The sequence below is a fragment of the Oryzias latipes genome, chromosome 17 (assembly GCF_053564925.1).
Source record: "Oryzias latipes strain Hd-rR chromosome 17, Olatipes_Hd-rR_3.1".
Lineage (NCBI taxonomy): Eukaryota > Metazoa > Chordata > Actinopteri > Beloniformes > Adrianichthyidae > Oryzias > Oryzias latipes.
The window spans coordinates 12,284,162-12,301,054 of NC_136253.1; the positions used below are offsets into that span (position 1 = coordinate 12,284,162).

Consider the following 16,893-nt stretch of genomic DNA (forward strand, 5'->3'; position numbering starts at 1 on the left):
TGTATAAAAATGATTTTTGAAAAATCGTGTGAAAAATGTGTTGTGTTTGCAATACATTGTAAACTTATCATTAATAAATAATTTGTTTTAAAAACTGGAAAAAAAAGTCAAAACCTAATTAAGAAGGTAAACTGTTTTTTTAAATGTCCAAATAGTTACGCCTTAATGTTAAACTAGGCTCAAATTTAAAATTAGGGGGAAAAGTTGAAATTCCAAAATATGTAAAAAGAGCCAAAAAACTTTGTTTTGTACCAAGTCTTCAAGGCTTTTCTGCAAAATATAAAATAATAAAAAGTATTAAAAGGAACTTAAAAAACGTAACAGAAATGTCTCATTTGGTTTTAGAAATGAATTTAATTGCTTAATTGTTCACTTAAAGTACAAATGTTTACTAACACACATAAAAGCTACAAGTGCTTAGAAAATGTGAAAGTTAAATCTTTAAAATCCACAAAAAAGTCATTTCCTCATCGCCATGCAGCGATCAATAAAGGAGGACTTCATCCTCGCTCTAATAACCCTTTTTATTTATCTACCCTTTTTAGTCCTGATAGCTTTTAGTTAAAGATATAGCTGTAGGATTCAAAGCTGAAATATTTAAAAACATCTGCAAATTATTAATAATAATAATATTAAGTGCCACTTCAGTAGAGTCTCACATTTCCGACTTTGGAAACAAGTGCCGTCAATTAAAAAAATATAAACAAAGGATGTTCAGTGCTACACAAGAAGAAAAATCTGGTGAATCTATTTTTAAATGTGTTATTTTGACAGTTTTTTTTCATCCACTTTCTGTCCATTTAACACTTTTTTTTTCATTTTTACTTCAAACAAATTGTTTTTTTTTACCTGCACTGTTGGATTCAGGCCACCAGGGGGCAGCAGGTTAAAACTGATCTCTGAGTCTTCTACAAAAAACTGATTTTAAAAAGAAACACGAGGCAGAAAATTGTTGATTATACGGATGTTAGTAGGTGCAACGTTAAACACAAAGCAGAGATATTTTTAGAACATTTAGATTTGATGTTTTTTGTTTAGAAAGATGTGATGTGGTATGAAAGACATTTGGCACTTTATAATGATCTCTAGCTCCTGATGCTGCAGTTTCAATCCATTATCTTATAATACTAACACATTCTAATAGATACTGTAGATCAAATTGTTGACTGACAGGTGAAAAAATGATTCTGGAGATTGAAAAATTAAAGATTTAAATGCTTTTCTGGTCTAAATGGACAATAACACAAACAGGGAGAAGAGCGGAAGCAAGCCAACAGAAAAACCTGAACTCAGCTCTTCTGATTTTTCATCATTTGAGACTAGCATTACTTTTTTTTGTCTAGAAAAAAACTTCCAGCTGTAACTTGCGGGTTTTTTTTTTTTAGAAGTTATTGCTTCTGTCAAGATGGAATTGTTTCAAAATAAAAGCGTAAATGTGGAGAAACAATCCAAAAGCATAAAGGCAGAGGTCAGGATTTTTTATCTTTAAATAATAAACAGGAGTAAAACTGTCTTGCTTTTTTTTCTCTTTAAATCTCTCCATTTAATTTCTGTCTACTAAAAAAAAGGCTTTGTTTGTGAAAACAAGTAACATCCAGGAAGTTTTTGTGCATTTGGTTTGTAGAAAAAGTCTCAGCTCAGATTGGAAAGCAGGCTGAGTCGACGTTTCCCTGACGTTTGGTCACTTTGGACGCCCAAAAAGCAACTTTCAAGCCCGAACCCCAGAAGATACACTTGGCTGTGTTTGACATGAGCTTCTCTGAGCTGCTTTAATTCAGTCTTTGAGCTCTTTCTGCGTCACATCCCGCTGCTTCTCCTCTTGGCCCATGTCTGGACGCTGATTGAGGTGAAAACTTCCAGAACTTTTTTGCCCTTTAAGTGCAACTTACATGCAAACAAAAAGAGACACAACAACTCCTCATCCTCCCCGTGAAGTCCCATCAGAGCGTTCCCGCTGTCCGCAGATGAGCAGACGTCTGTCCTCACTCGTTCCTGGATGTGATGTCCTGAGAAACAGAGGATGGGTTGAAGCTGCTGAGTCGGCAGAAGCTCTAAAGAGTTCAGGGTCGCGCTCACCTCTGTCTTCGCCCTCCTCCACTCGCCCATCGGCCCAGACTTTGAAAGGACTGAAACAGACACCGCAGTTCAGAAAAATGTTGGGCTGAAATGTGTTGAATCCATCTGATCCCTTATTTTGATGCATAATAAATAAATTAATAAACACAATAGAATCTATTTAAAAACCTAAAAAAGCAACATAAACAAATTCAGTATTTTAAAATAACAGTTGAGAGATTATAAAACATTTTTTATTGTTTTCTAATGGTCAAAAATCAATAAAATGAACATTTTGTGGCTAACTGATTGAAATTTCCATGAAAGTTTAAAAGCTTCCCCTGTGATCGCCACTGTCGCTCATTAGTATTTAACATCAAACAGTTTAGAGAAAAAATCCTAAAACCATCATTCCAAATGAACTACTTTGTAAAAAAAAAAAATAATAATAAAGTTTCTAGGAATTTTTTCTGCAGAAACTAAAATTCTATAAAAATGGTCTGAAGGTTCATCATAAATATGTTAAAACACATTAAATAAACAATAAAGCATGCTGGGTAACTGACAATAGTTACTGTGTGAGCCTCGACAGTTTCTGTGAACCTGGTTCAGTTTTGTGGGGGGTTTTTAAGAACCCATTCCACTGAAAAGATTTTTTCTAACCTATTCTTGTGGCATTTTTCTCACGATGGAGGACATTTATGAAGAAAATTCAGCTTAAAACTGCATTTAAGTCGTTGTGTATCAGGAGCAAATGAAAAATAATGCAGTTTGAAAAAAAGATTATTTATGCGGTGGAATGTACGCTGGGCGGGCCACAAGCTCCTCCCTGCTCCGCTCCATTCTGATGCACATGCAGACGAATCGATCAATGAACGTCTCTGTTTTCCTCGTCTGAGCTGGAATCTGCATCATAACTGTCCTGTACGGCTGGATAGCTTCAATATTGCCATTTTTTGTTGCACCGCTAATGTTAGGTTGTGGTTATTTGACGGGCTGTAAGCTAAGCTAACAGGAGAGAATGTAAACAGAGAGCTCTCAGTTAAGAATGACGGAAAGGGGGGTTGGGGTTGCCCTGCACCAAGAGTCCTGCCCACACTCACAGGTGAATTTCTAATGAACTCTGCAGTTCCAGGTTTTTTGATTGGACTAACAGCGTTATAAGACACATAGGAGACCAGCGGGGACGCTTCTACAATAAATGAAAGATGATCAGAGTGGAACTTTAAGGATGCTGCGTTTGTTGGTGCACCTTCATCAATGTGTGGATTTGGATTGCAGTAGGAGAATCTGCATAGGCAGGAATGTCCTTATTTCATTAATGGGGGAGTTGTTTATGCTGAGTTTTAGTTTCCTTGTGTTAGTTTGCTTTATTCTTTCAGAACAGATTTTGGGGGGGGGGGCTCAGATACTCACACATGAAGGCGGCTGCGCTCATGAAGACGACTGAGGCCACGGCGCCGCTGAACCACAGACACCTACAGGTGAGACCCAGTGAGACGGTCAGCTCAGCAGCTTCATCTAAATATCCAAAAGCTTCATTGAAGGTTTCAGACTCACCCCGAGAACAGAGACGTGAAGATGAAGATGGTGAGGATGAGCAGGAGGAAGGCCGTCATGGTGATCCCTAAGACAAAAACATGCCAAGATGTGCTTTAATTCTGACAGGTCAGACTCTCCCAAACATATTGGTTTAGGTTTGGGTGGGCGGGGCTTACCTATGGGCTCAGGTGCTGCCTGACAGCAGCAGCTGCTGACGAACGAAAGAGGAGGCGGGACCTCGGCGAGTCCGCCCACAGAGCGGATGAACCGCTCTTTTGATTGACTGATTTCAGAACAAATTTCCTCCTGGATGAGCAGCTTTGGGGGCGTGGCTTCTTTACCATGAGGGGGCGGGGCTTCTGTCAGGTCTTAGGGGGGGAAAAAAATCGAGGATGTTTAGTTTCAATTCATAGAGTCTAAGCATGTTAAGGGCTCAGATTCTGACCATAGGTGAAGCTGCAGCTGTCGTCCAGCATGGTGCTGTGTGGTTCTGACCACAGAGACTCGTCCAGTGGGGCGGAGCCCAACCCACCGCTCCACGAAAAACTAAGATCCCGGTGGGGATCCAGGTCTGGGTCTTTGTCATGGTCCTGCTGATGGTTGGTTGTGTACAGGCCTCCGAAGACGTTCTGATCGAACCAGGACTGGCAGCTCTCCGTCACATCGCTCAGCAGCTGGACCAGAGAGCGGCGCAGTCTGCGGCGCCGGCGCCGGAAAACCCTGCAGAACCCGAAAGCATCAGCTGCATTTCAGCGATGTCATGAAATTTGGACAGACATGTAAAGAAAATGACCACACAAAATAAATACATGAAATTGACAGAAGATCGTACAGACAGCTGTGTAAACCGTCTCCGAGTCTTTGATTGGAGCTCAGAAAAATCCCAGTCTCCAGTGTTGACGCTAAAAAACAGAGCGTCGCCTAGCAACTGCGTTGAATGACATCACCGCCGGCCCTGAGGGCCCGATGAACTCAGAGGTGAGGGCTTTGCAGCTGCGGCTGCTGCATGACTCACCTCACGTGGTTCTCCTTGTAGGACACGCTGGCCTTGCAGGGCGTCAGCGACACGTTCCCGTCCTCGTCCCACGAAAAGCTGTCCTCCGTCACGGCGTAGTAGCCGTTGGTGAGGAGGCGCGGCGAACGGCGGCAGCTGCAGGGCCGGCTGCTGTCGGCCGAGGAGTAACAGATGTAGGAGGAGTCGGGGGAGAGGAGGGACTGGTCGAGGCTGCGGAGGAAGAGGAGAAACTGATGCCAACCCAAAACACAAACACATGTGATCAAGGCGGCGTCGTTTGGTGCTGAAATCTGTTTCTGGAGAAAAGTCTGGAGATGCTTTTATTCTGAAATCAAGATGTAACTTTAGCTGATTGATTATGAGCTGGAGATGTTCAGTGACACAGCAGATTACCTGAGGCAGGACTGGGAGCTGCGCAGCCTCCGTTTTATTGGAGAGCCTGAAAGACAAGCGTGAGAACAGTCAGCAGAGTTAGCAGGGGCGCATTCCAGAGGCCGGCGCTGGAATGGGGGGGTGGGGGTGTCTGAGTGAATGGTGATGACAGAGCAGCCAGCTGACAGTTGGAGAGCCTCGCTGTGGCAGAGGGAAGGTTAAATGCTGATAATTCTACAGTGGCCAATTGGAATCAAACATGTGCTTTGCATGTTGATGCTCGCTCCACATCATGATGGACATGTCAGTCCAACTTAGTGGATCACAAAAATCCCTGCAGCTCAAATTGGACTTTAGACTTTCATTTGGATCATTTCCCTCTAATTAAATCGACTAAAAATCCAAACGCGTCTTTGAAATGTCAGTCAGGAGGATTCCCAGATGCATTGAGCCGTAGTCGATCCAAACGTTCTTTGAGTTTAATCAGGTGTGGACCGGAATTTAAGTTCGGACCAAACAAGAGAACTCTGGTCCTTTAGAAAAGGAGGTTCCTGGTTCCCATGCATCTGGACTCACTTCAGTGTGAATGCAGACAGACCTTCTGGTTCCACCAGTCAACACCATCTGATATGTTGATACTTCACACAATAAACTAAATCAAATTGTTTTGATTATTAGGCATTAATTGAACAAGCAAAAGAGAAAAAATGAGGCTACTCCGGTCCCGCCACATACTGCTCTGCAGAAACTAGGTCCTAAAAAGACGACACAGCTTTTTTGAATTTGCCTAAAAACAGCATAATCATGATTAAAAGACCACTGGGAGCTTTTACAATAGATCAAAAGATGATGGAAGTGGGACTTTAACACCAGAGCTTTAGCTCCACCGCTTACATATTTTCAACTACCGTAACTCTTCATCCGTTTTGGGAATTCACCAAATTCCCACGGATTCTGAAGCGGAGGGAAGGAGATGCAACACATTGTTGTGAAATGTTTAAAAAGGTTGTCCGTCCGTGAGGCGGTGCTCCGACTCTCTGCCGTGTGTTTCTGAGTGTGAGTCTGTTCAGGGGTCGGACGGTGACGTACTTGTAACGGCTCCAGAGAAGAACAGAGCCATGTTGTTCTGGGCGTCCCGCCTGTTTCTCTGTGAAAGACATCATAAACACGACACCTGCTGGTGAGAGAGGGAAAAACACTTTTCTCTGCTTTCTAACCAGAGTGAGAGCTTTTGACCGTTGAGTTTGAAAGCATCTATTTCACTAAAGTTAGGGTTTCTCAGATGAGGACTGAAGCATATTTACAGCTTCAATGAGTTTTCTTCTTCAGGTTGGGTAAAACTATCTTGTAAGGATGTTTTTTTTTAGCAGGTCTACACAGAATATGATAAGAAACGACAGCGAGCTGGCAGTGGACGTACAACTTAGTGAGAAAAGTTTGAATAAACACAAAAATCTAAAGGGGATTCTCTTTCAAACGCTAAAAGATCTGTTCCTGTTAATCCTTTTACAGTCAAACGTCTGAGAAGTTCAGAGATTACTGGATTTAAATCTAATCCACACTTAAGTAGAGCTGAAGGTTTAAAATAAACAGAGAAAAAAGTTGGTTGTGAGTCTCACCATCAAAGCGGCTCCAGCTGGGATCAGTTTTCAGACTTTTCTGAGGAGGTTTTCTCACATCCTGCAGCAGAGCCGACTGCAGAAGAACAACAGAAAGAGGAGCTGTGACTCGGAGCTTCCTGTTAACCCTTCCTTCACTCCGGAGAACGCCGCCGACCACTGACTGCAGGGCCAGAGACGCCTCCTTCCTTATTCATTACAACCCATTTACAGTGTTTGATTTGACTTGATGTATTTTTAGAGAGGAAACATGAGTTTATCTTCTGACGAACTGTCACTCTGTACACATGATCTCTTCCTGCAGGTTTAGTCACTTATTTTAGGACACAGCCAGTTTCTGTTGTCAAAGGATTTTCTACTGAAAAAAAACAACATTTCTAATGATACATTTTTTCACTCTTTGAGTTTAAATGCTGTAAACTCACGTAATTATTTAAACTTTTTAAAGAAAAGAAAAAAAGTTTGCCTTAACTTGAAAATTACACAAATGTGTCCAAATTGGGTCAAATTGCCAGAATTGTGAAACATTTTGTCTTATGAAGTCGTGGACCCAACGCCAGTTAGAACGTCGCCATGACAACCATTTAAATTTCAGTTCTCAAAAATTAAAAAGATAAAAGACAGTTATTGTAGTCATCCACATCTCAACAGGCATGTCTCATTACAAAACAAGTGTTTGTACTGAGGGCGCCACCTAGAGGCAAATCCAGAGATCAGAGAACTTGTCTGTCAGTGTTAAGGCCCGTACACACCGGGACGAATATTCGCCAGGCGTTATTCGCCACGTTTTTTGTGTTCACACCCAGGCGATTTTCGCTGACGATGAGCCAAGTGAACATGCAATTTCATTCCCTGACATTAGATGGCGCTTAATGTAAACAGAAATACTCCTGTACACAAGGTGGCGCTGCGCAACTTTACGCTTCTTAAAGTCGCTTTTCACTCAGAAGAAGAGAGCAAGTATTTACGTGCTTGTCAGAATAATAAAAAGAAAACATGAATATTTCAAGCACCAGTAGCTCCAACTGGTGCTTGGTTCGGGGATATTTTAGAATGTCCGTCATTATTTCTTCGCGGCAGTGTAGACGCTACTTGGCGTCTATCTTCTTCGCTGGTATGTGTGCTCAGCAAGGCAGTTTTGTGTTTGAGCGCCCCCAAGTTGTGTTTTACTGTAACTTCAGAAGCTCCAGACACGTGTGCAAAAGCTCCATTCTCATTGGTCGAATAGATTTCGATGCGACGCGTCAAAAAAAAAAAACGAACCCGAGGCGTTTTTTTTTTTTGACGCTTTGGCGCGTGGCATTTTTTCGCGTCGGTGTGCACACTCACATTGGTGCCCTTTGTTTAGTCACGAGGCGTTAAACGTCGGCGAAAATCGCCGGTGAAATTCGTCCCGGTGTGAACGGGCCTTAAAACTGTCAGTGTCAGTTTAAATAAATTAAGCATTTTAATTTTTTGATGATCTGAAAGAAAGTTAAACAGATTAAGTTAAAAACAGTTCTCCATGGAGGACGTCTTCCTGTGTTGTTTTGTTTTTTTAATCATTTTTGACTCATTTGGGTGGGCGTGGCTTGTGTAAACACTGGTTGCTATGGAATATTTAGAAATGTACTTTGATGTCGAGCCACAAAATCTGCCACATATACACTTTAACCCAAGAGGTGTCAACATCTTGATGGTTGCTATGGCCTACTGTCTTTGTAGATATATATTTTAAAATTTGTAGTATGATGTTACTCACTTGTTGAAGTAGATTTTGCAATTGTAGAGTCAGACACCACTAAAATAAATGGTGAATGCTGTATGTAGTGTGCTAAGCAGTGGGGAGTGAAGGACTTCAGATGGTCGTCATGGGTGGATTTTGAAAGGCTGTACACGTTCATTCCATGCCCTCTATGAACTAACCGTTAACTTTCCTCATCGCCTTGTTTCAGTTTTAAGTCTGTCTTATTCTGTGGGGTCTGAAATGATAAACTCTGCTGTATGTTGAAGAGGATTCAGAAGCTTTGTGAAGCTTTGGTTTACCCCTGCTGTGAAGACAGATGGTTGCTCAAAACATTAAGAGTTCAGTGCCCCCTTGCTTGAGTTTTTTTTTTTTTTTTGCTTTGATCAGCTAAATTTAGATTAAGAAAAAATTTAAAAAACCCAAACCAAACGTTTGTTTCCTGAAAAATCTTCCCATCCTGACACACAGATGCCTGTTTGTGTGCCTTTTTCCTGAAGCTCTATTGTCTGCTCCGAAAATGTTTCAATGCTAAAAGCAAACAGGCAGATTTTCACAACAAAAGCTTCCGCTTTATGCTCAGGCATGTTTGGTTAAAAACAGGCTCAAACAAAGCTTTCTTCAGCTGTAAAACATCTAGGAGCCCTGGGGAAAACACATACAGGCAGATTAAAAAACAAAACGTTTGCATTTTTATTGATTCTCTCTAGTTCGTGTCTGATTTGCTGAATATGAATTCGATGGTATTCAGTTGACTTCTGGGGCTCTCAGATGATTTTTTTTTATGACCCCCCCCCCATGTGTGACACATTGGGCTCTTCCCAGTCTGGGTTTCCCAGCATGCCTTGCAGCAGCAGTCTTATTTCAGTTGCTGATGCTGGAGGAAAACGCGTAGCAGGAAACACAGACATGGACCAAACCATTTCACCTCCACCAGCAGCTTCAGCGTAAAGCCTCCCGCAGGACCATCTGAGCATCTCCAACGTGAAGTTAATGTAAAATATATATACAATAATAATAATAAATAAAATACATGGAAAAAACATTTCACTAATTCAACACAATGTAAGAATTAATTTTCAGATTTAGGTTATAAATATTTAGTTTGTTTTAACTCTCGTTATTAGACTTATTTCACTTGAATTAGTCAATGAATGAATCTAAGCGTTCCATTTGTGTTTTATATGACAAGTTAACGTTTTTATACTATTTTTAGTTAAATTCCGGCATTTATCCATGACGTTGTTTTTAAAATATCTCATAAAAACCTGTGTGCAAAGGGTATAAAGTATGGAAAAAGGCACGAAAATAATAAACACAACATTTCTGTAAGCTATAAAATATAAGGGACACGGTTGTTTTGTATCATTTAATCACCTTTAAAACGTGTTTATTGAAATATAATTTTGATTTCACTTTTCTTTTAAACAAGCTTAAAGTCAAGCGGAAGGCTTTTGCGGAGTTATTTATCTCATTTTGAGTTTTCGATGGGCAGTTTCAGCAAAACAGAAACAAAGAATGAACTCACCGATGCTTTTCTTCTGGATTACTAAGCGGAAGTGTGGAGGAAAATCTTCCTGTAGCCGCCAATCTCTTGCTTTTTCCGTTTCGTTTAGTTTTTCTGTTCTTTTGTAGTATTTTTTTTAAATAATTACATGGTTTAGAAAACCCGACAGTGTGACGACGCCCCGCCTGCGCATAAGGAACAAACAGCTGCTGTCAAACAAAAACAAAAAAACATGCTGCTTCCGGTTTGACTCTCCAAAGTAAATTTATTCCATGCGTTAAAAAGCAGAGAACATTGAAAGCCAAACTTACCAAGTTTAAGTTAGAAATATTTAAGTGGATTTATTGAACAGTAGCAAGTCTCAACATATTTTCTATCCTAAGCAAAAAATAAAAAAATTAAAATCCTTGTTTATTTTAAAGGCAGGATAAGGGCTCAGGAATAGTGCCCTGACAAGTGTTGGTATAACTTGCTAAATAACTAACTGGGATTTCTTTCGACATTTTACTAGAACACTAAAGCAGCTCTTTGTACTTCTCGATGATTTATTTTCCTGCTTCTTAAATATGTTTGTCATTTCTGACAAAAACTACAGTTTATGTACATGTTTTTTCAAAAATTTCAAAGTAAAGGTTCAACGAATTTGGATTTCAGTGCAGTAACAGTGACCTCTAGTGTTCATTTGGCTCCAATTAATGTAAACATTTTCTGGGTCCAGATGATTTAGACTTTTGCAGTTCAGGTGTGTTTATTTGTTTATTAAAGGTAGTAAAAAAATAAATGTTTGAAATTTCAATAAATGTTTCATTTGTAACTGATTTGAAAGAACGACCATTTTGTTTCAGATCAGAACTGGCTCCGGTTTGACCCGGTCCGTGAGTGCTGCTAAGCGAAGGGCCCTGCAGTGGGCTCAGGGATGTTGGTGGCGTGCATGTCGCGCGTCATGTTGGACTTCTCCTTGAGTTTGGCCTGCAGCAGGGTGTGCTCCACCACGCCGATCCTCAAGTCAATCTGCACGATCTCCTGCTTCAGCTTCGTCAGACTCTGGTTGATCTTTACCACCGGAGCTAAGGAGCACACACACACACACACACACACACACACACAAAGTACCCGGGTCAGACTCACAGCAAGCAGAGACACAGAAGACAAACGCACAGCAGTGGCCTCTGCTTCACCTGCATCCGACATGCTGCTGCCCTTCTCCTCCATCTCCTGCTTCACCTTGTCCAGCTCCTCGCTGATCTGAAGCAGAGAAACAATCCTGCGGTCTCACAGAGATGCATCTGCAGGGCTCATCAGCTTTAAAGAGGCATTACTGCACATGGAAGATAAATTGGAAAAACCTTCCATGTGTGTAAAAACTAAAAAAAGAAAAACTGGATGTTTCAAAATAAAACATCATAGGGATAAAGATAAACTTTATCACAAGTACCCCAATTTAACATTTTTTAACAATCAAAATAAAAATTTTGATTATTTTGTAGTAAAGAACAAAGTTAAAACACAGGACTTTTATAGCTATGTCATTAAGATTACAGTTATTAAAAATGGTGCAACAGCTGAATGATGACAAAGTGTTTATTTTATCTTAAGTTATTTTAAATAACTGCTTCTAAATAGTTTTAATGGCTTTAGTCATCTTTTGGTTTGCTGCTTATCCTAATCAATGATCTTGTTTGACTTGGTGATGCGTTCACTGACCTCAGCCAGGACTCTGCTTCTCTCGGTCACCCCTCCACTGGCCTGTTGGTAGCGTTCCTTGGCCTGCAGATTGAGGATCACATAAGGTCAGCAGCTGAAACTCTTTGAGGTGTCTCATTTGTGTGTTTGTGTGTGTGTGCACCTCGCTGAGTTTGGCCTGGGCGCTGCGGTACTCCTGCACCGGAAGCTCTAGCTGGTTGTTGATGTACTTCTCCCTGCTGCTCACTTTCTCCTGAGTCTTTCCGATGTCTTCCTGCAGCTTGTCCATGTAGCTCTGCAGCCAGAGAGAAGATCATAAGTATGTTTATTCTAGGGGTGTGACGATTCATTGATGAATCGATTCCTATTCCTACAATCCAACCAGATCCATCTGTCTAAGGCACATTGTTAATAGAAATCAAATCGACCTATAGAATCCTTTCAAAATTAAAGAAAATACCGTTTGGATTGAGACATGGTAGCTTTCTTTTACTATAATGTTAAAACAACTAAGGATAACACAGAACAACACACATGTGATGTCAGCATGAAATGATCAGCCCATCATTCCAGTCCAATGTGTGGAAAGACTCAAAGTCATGTGACCATTCAGTGTGGAAGAATGCTCTAATATTGTTCCGTTTGTGTTATTGTGATGTGGAAAAACAACAGTGGGCTGAATTTTTATCAAACTAAAACGTGAATGAATTTTCCATCATTTCTTGTTTGTTTGTTTACATATTTAATTTACACTCGATTATCTTGCAAGAAATCCACAGAATGTGGAAAAACTTCACCTGCCCTTTTCGGTAGCCAGGTATTCATCTCTGAGTCACACTGGTTACATTTTTGGCTAAAGATGTCCTGGATCGATTTTAGGTCGGTGAATCGGATCGTTCAAAAGAAACTAATATCAACAATGAAACGTATCAGAAACCACAAATGATGAGATGAATCGAATCGTCATTAAAAGGAATCGTTACAGCCCTAGTTTACTCCAAGGACACACAAGGATCTCAGTCTGAACTGTATGTGACTCTGGGGTTTGTTTTCCAAAGTGTGGTGCAGCCAGATCTGGTGTGTCATGAGTCCTGGTCTCTGGTCTGATCTGGTGTGTCATGAGTCCTGGTCTCTGGTCTGATCTGGTGTGTCATGAGTCCTGGTCTCTGGTCTGATCAGAACCTTTTGGACTTTGTCAGCAGTATGGCTCGGTTCTTCTACAGTCTGTGAACGAACCTTGGACTCTTTGAACAGGGAGTCGATTTTGTCTTGGTACTGATGCATCTGCTCCAGGTGGACCCTCCAGTCCTGCAGAAAACGGAAAAAGCAACACACCACGGCATGATGGGAAAGAGCGTTATGTTAAAGCAGAAAACTGGCCTCAGCGCTGACAGCTAGTAGATAGAAATCCTCCGTTTGAACCTTATTGTCGTTCCTGATGGTGACTTTCAGGTGTGGTATGACTCTCTCCACCTCCAGGTTCCACTCTGCAGCATCCACAGTCGCCTCCAAGATCTCCTCGGGTTTGGATGACAGTTCTGGTTCCTGTCAGACAGTAGGTCTGGTTTAAGAGCTCGACTCCTCTCTGAGAGGAACAGCCTCTGTGAAGGATCTGACCATTGAGTGTGTGAGAACTGGACTAAGCTAGTGAGACGTCTTTCTATGAGCCACCTGGTAGAACAGAGGTGGGCACTGAGGGCCGCATTCCTGCATGTTTTCCAGCATACCCTGCTCTGGCATGTTCTAATTGGCTGGACACACCTGAACCAGGTAATCAGTCATGAGTAGGGCAAGATTATTGGCTGGACACACCTGAACCAGGTAATCAGCCATGAGTAGGGAAAGGCTATCTTGAAATCATGCAGACACACCGGCCCTCGAGGCCTGGAATTGCCCACCCCTGTGGTAGAAAATGCCTCACTTCCAGCCCCAACCAAAAGAAGTCAATTCAGTCGCCTTTTTTTTTTTGCATAACGGATGCCGCCACGTTGAAACCAAAGGACGTCAGAGTGGTAGGACCGAATCGATCAAAGTCATCATTTCTATGGCAACCACTCTCGCCAATCAGGAGTGAGCTTGTGGAAGTCCACACCCCTAGCACTTTAAAGCCGGCTCGGGAGAATCTGTCAAACGTTTTGAACGTTCAATGTCAGGACACATGCTTTTATTGAGGCACCTGATTGGTCGGTTTATAACTTGAATAAATTGAATCATAGAAGAAATATCAGAGGGAAAAAATTTGGATTATGAAGAACATATTAAAAAGGTATCAGAGCAATAATGGTCATCCTGACACATAGAATGACTGAGTAAGAGTTGTTTATTTATCGATGGAAGTCTTTGGCTTCTTGGAGCCAGCGGGTCCTTCCTATTAGGAACGCGAGGGGGGGGGGGGGGGGGGGGCGGAGTCACTCAGTCCAGCTCTCATCTACAGTCAATGGGAGTGCTCTCTCTTGTCTGTATAAAGACAAGTTTTTCTCACATTGTGGAAGTTCCGCAACTTCAGAGACTCCAGATCCATCGCAATTTCCTCCTCATCCTCATCTTCCTCCTGAAGTCACAATTAGAAAACAATCTTTTAAAAAATCAAATACAAGAATGAAAAACAAAAAGGACACCAGTTTTTGCAAAAGCGGCGTTGAAATAAGCTGTCAGCATTTTTCTCTGTGAAGTGCTGACCAATATTTCCTCCTCTGCTGTGCTGAGTGTGACTTCTGCATCGTCCTCCAGCATCGACTCTTCCTCCGGGGTTTCTGACGGGTAATCTGGCCTAAAGGGGAGGAGGGAGAAGAACACTTCATCTCAAACTGGAGCAGCCAGTGAGGCCTCGCTGTTGTCAAATCTGTAAAGTCCCACCACAGTGATCTATCTGATGTACTGTAAAAGTGTCCCCCAGTGTTTTTTTAATTATGATGGTGCAGATTTTAGCCAAAATTAAAAAAAAAAAAGTGTCCTTTACTAGGATATCGTTTCTGCAGAGCAGCAACAGTTCATTAGAAATACACCTTTAAGTTGTGGGGGGGACTATTGGGGCAGAGAAAGCCTGTCCTCATTTCCCATCATCCCTTTGTTTTACACTCTCTTCCACTAGCTTACAGTCCCTCACATCCCCAACCTAACATCACCGGTACAACAAAATATGGGGAGCCATATTGCAGCTTCAGGAAGGTCATTTTATGCTTTACTTTCTTCATATAGGTCTTCTATAATGAGAAAAATGCCACAAAACATTAAAAACACCACAAACACAATTTTAATCGGAGATCTTTAAGGTGTGGCGGCCTGAACTTAACCAAACTGACTTCTGACCACAACCGGTATTGTTGGGACCCAAGAAGAAAGACACTCCAACCTTGCAGCTGTAAAACTGCTTCATTCATTCCAGTCTTGAACTGGCTCCAGTACCAGCCTAGAACCCGTGTCTGGCCCAAAAGATGTCCCAGCGTAAAGCAGAGCAGAAGCACCTTTTGAAGGAGAAGTTTCTCCTCTTCAAAGCCTCGTCGGCCAGTCGGTCCAACACCAAGCAGACGTGCTCGCCTGAGCCCGTCTTCAATTTGGAGGGAGGGAAGTCCACCTTTACGCCCTGAAACCCACCAGGGTCACAGTCAGAGGTCGTCCTCACACATCTGAGATCAGAGTCTAAGTCACACAGAAAGGGACATATTGGATCATCTGCATGTGAAACAGCAGCTCACAAAGGCTCTCAGCTCCGCCAGGATGTTGGACACGGTGGCGTTGGGCTCGTCGTGCTCCCGGGGTTCGGTGAACGGCCTCCCTGCCACGTTGATGAGCCAGGCAGCGATGATGGTGAACATGTAAAACTGCTCACCCGGATTGGAGGACAGGTGGGAGTTGGAGACAAAGTAGTGCCTGGGAAGAGAAGGAAGAAGATACATGAATCACAAGATCAGATCATGTTTGAAATGAAACACATTTAGGAAGACAACTTCAATAATAAGCAGTCTGGAAAGATGTATTACACTTTAGGCATTTATTTGTAGACTTACTGCTATTTTCTTAAGTGTATTTAAAATTGATTTAAAATTGTATAAAAATAAAGATTTAGTGCTCGGGAAAAGTACAAAATGTGATCAAAGCTGTTTTCAACTTTTGTCTTTGTTTTTTTCATTTAACACAATCGACGGTCCAGCTCAGGTTCTGTTCTATTAGCTCTGTTCCGGCAGATATCATCACTGCTTCTTATCGTGTTCTGCTTCAAAACGTCGTCTTCAGGGAGCTGAAATTCAGCTTAAACCCGTCATTTGGCTCGTTTCGTTCCTGACCTGCACACTTTCTTCATGTTGTGTTTGTCCAGAAGCTCCTCGTAGTTCAGAGCGTCGAGCTTTTCTAACAGTCCCTCCATCACCGACACCATCCGGTGAGCGGCTCCCGGGCCCCGCTCATCCTCCTCTGCCATGAGCCCAGCTACTTTTCAAACCGCTTTAAAATCCACTAAAAAAATAAATGTTTTCTGGGGCCTTGTTTGTTCGATTAGCACACGCTGCTCTGCTAGCTCAGGTTGACTGTAGGCCCGTTGCCTAGCAACCGAAAGCTAAGTAGCCCTTTTCTTAACACGTATTTCTTTTTCCTCCCTTTAAACTTTAAATATGCGCATTGAGAATTTGCTCAACAGCAACAAAACAACATTCAAACTGTCTGGAAAACAGAATGGGTGTGACCAAGTTCGAGGGCTCCGTCCTTAGCATAAGAAACTTGGTAGATTTGTTTGCTAACTTGAGTTTGATCTCTTCTTCTGCTAGAATATAGAGTCAAACATCGCCCCCTAGAGGGCGGGAGAGGGACCTGAATATTGGGACTGGGATTTTGTTCTTAAAATGAAAATATCCTTTTTGCATTTACTGAGGCATTTGTACACAAATACACCATGCAAGAAATTCTACTGTTATTTTGATTGTACTATCTTAATCTCAGATTAAAAAAGAAGGTAATTTATGTCCAACAGTGCATGGAGCCATCTAAAAGGCTTAAAGTTAAAGTGCATCATCTTTCTGTTATTCTAAAGTGAAAGGAGCAAAATGAAAATACAAATGTTTAACAACCTGCTGATAGTGGGGAAAAAAAATTCCAAAAAAACCCGTTAAAACTACTTCATTTTTTTTAGGTATGTAGAAGGAACTTAAAATGTAAGGTATTTTGAAACTGAAGGGTCAGCTGTAAATTTACAAGGACATTGGAATTAAGATATTTTCAGATTAAATTGATTTTTTCTTTAATGTTTTATGATGCTGCTCAGGCATTATTATTAAATACGTTTTTTGGGTTTTTTTTTTGCCAACAGGGTGTCTGTGTTTTTCTTTCCTTATAATTTTGACCAATACTGTCATAATTTTGGGTACATATTTTTTGGACAAACTTT

The 16,893-nt window shown here is 41.5% G+C and overlaps 2 protein-coding genes across 2 annotated transcripts; both read right to left on the reverse strand.

Moving 5' to 3' along the window:
- Positions 1 to 334: 334 nt before the first annotated feature.
- Positions 335 to 10,076, reverse strand: tmem71 (transmembrane protein 71). Its single transcript, XM_023965688.2, has 11 exons — positions 9,855 to 10,076; positions 6,604 to 6,679; positions 6,074 to 6,131; positions 5,006 to 5,051; positions 4,613 to 4,822; positions 4,043 to 4,317; positions 3,774 to 3,965; positions 3,616 to 3,682; positions 3,472 to 3,533; positions 2,077 to 2,126; positions 335 to 2,006 (listed from the first exon to the last, which is right to left on the reverse strand). Exons 2-11 carry the CDS (start codon positions 6,604 to 6,606, stop codon positions 1,983 to 1,985), a joined length of 987 nt encoding a protein of 328 aa, XP_023821456.1. The 5' UTR covers positions 6,607 to 6,679; positions 9,855 to 10,076; the 3' UTR covers positions 335 to 1,982.
- A 2-nt stretch (positions 10,077 to 10,078) lies between these two features.
- On the reverse strand, positions 10,079 to 16,315 carry ift57 (intraflagellar transport 57 homolog (Chlamydomonas)). Its single transcript, XM_023965684.2, has 11 exons — positions 15,800 to 16,315; positions 15,212 to 15,386; positions 14,981 to 15,099; positions 14,196 to 14,286; positions 13,999 to 14,067; positions 12,939 to 13,061; positions 12,753 to 12,824; positions 11,680 to 11,811; positions 11,538 to 11,600; positions 11,012 to 11,078; positions 10,079 to 10,900 (listed from the first exon to the last, which is right to left on the reverse strand). The coding sequence occupies exons 1-11, from the start codon at positions 15,931 to 15,933 to the stop codon at positions 10,719 to 10,721; spliced, it is 1,227 nt and encodes a 408-aa protein (XP_023821452.1). The 5' UTR covers positions 15,934 to 16,315; the 3' UTR covers positions 10,079 to 10,718.
- Between the last annotated feature and the right edge of the window lie 578 nt (positions 16,316 to 16,893).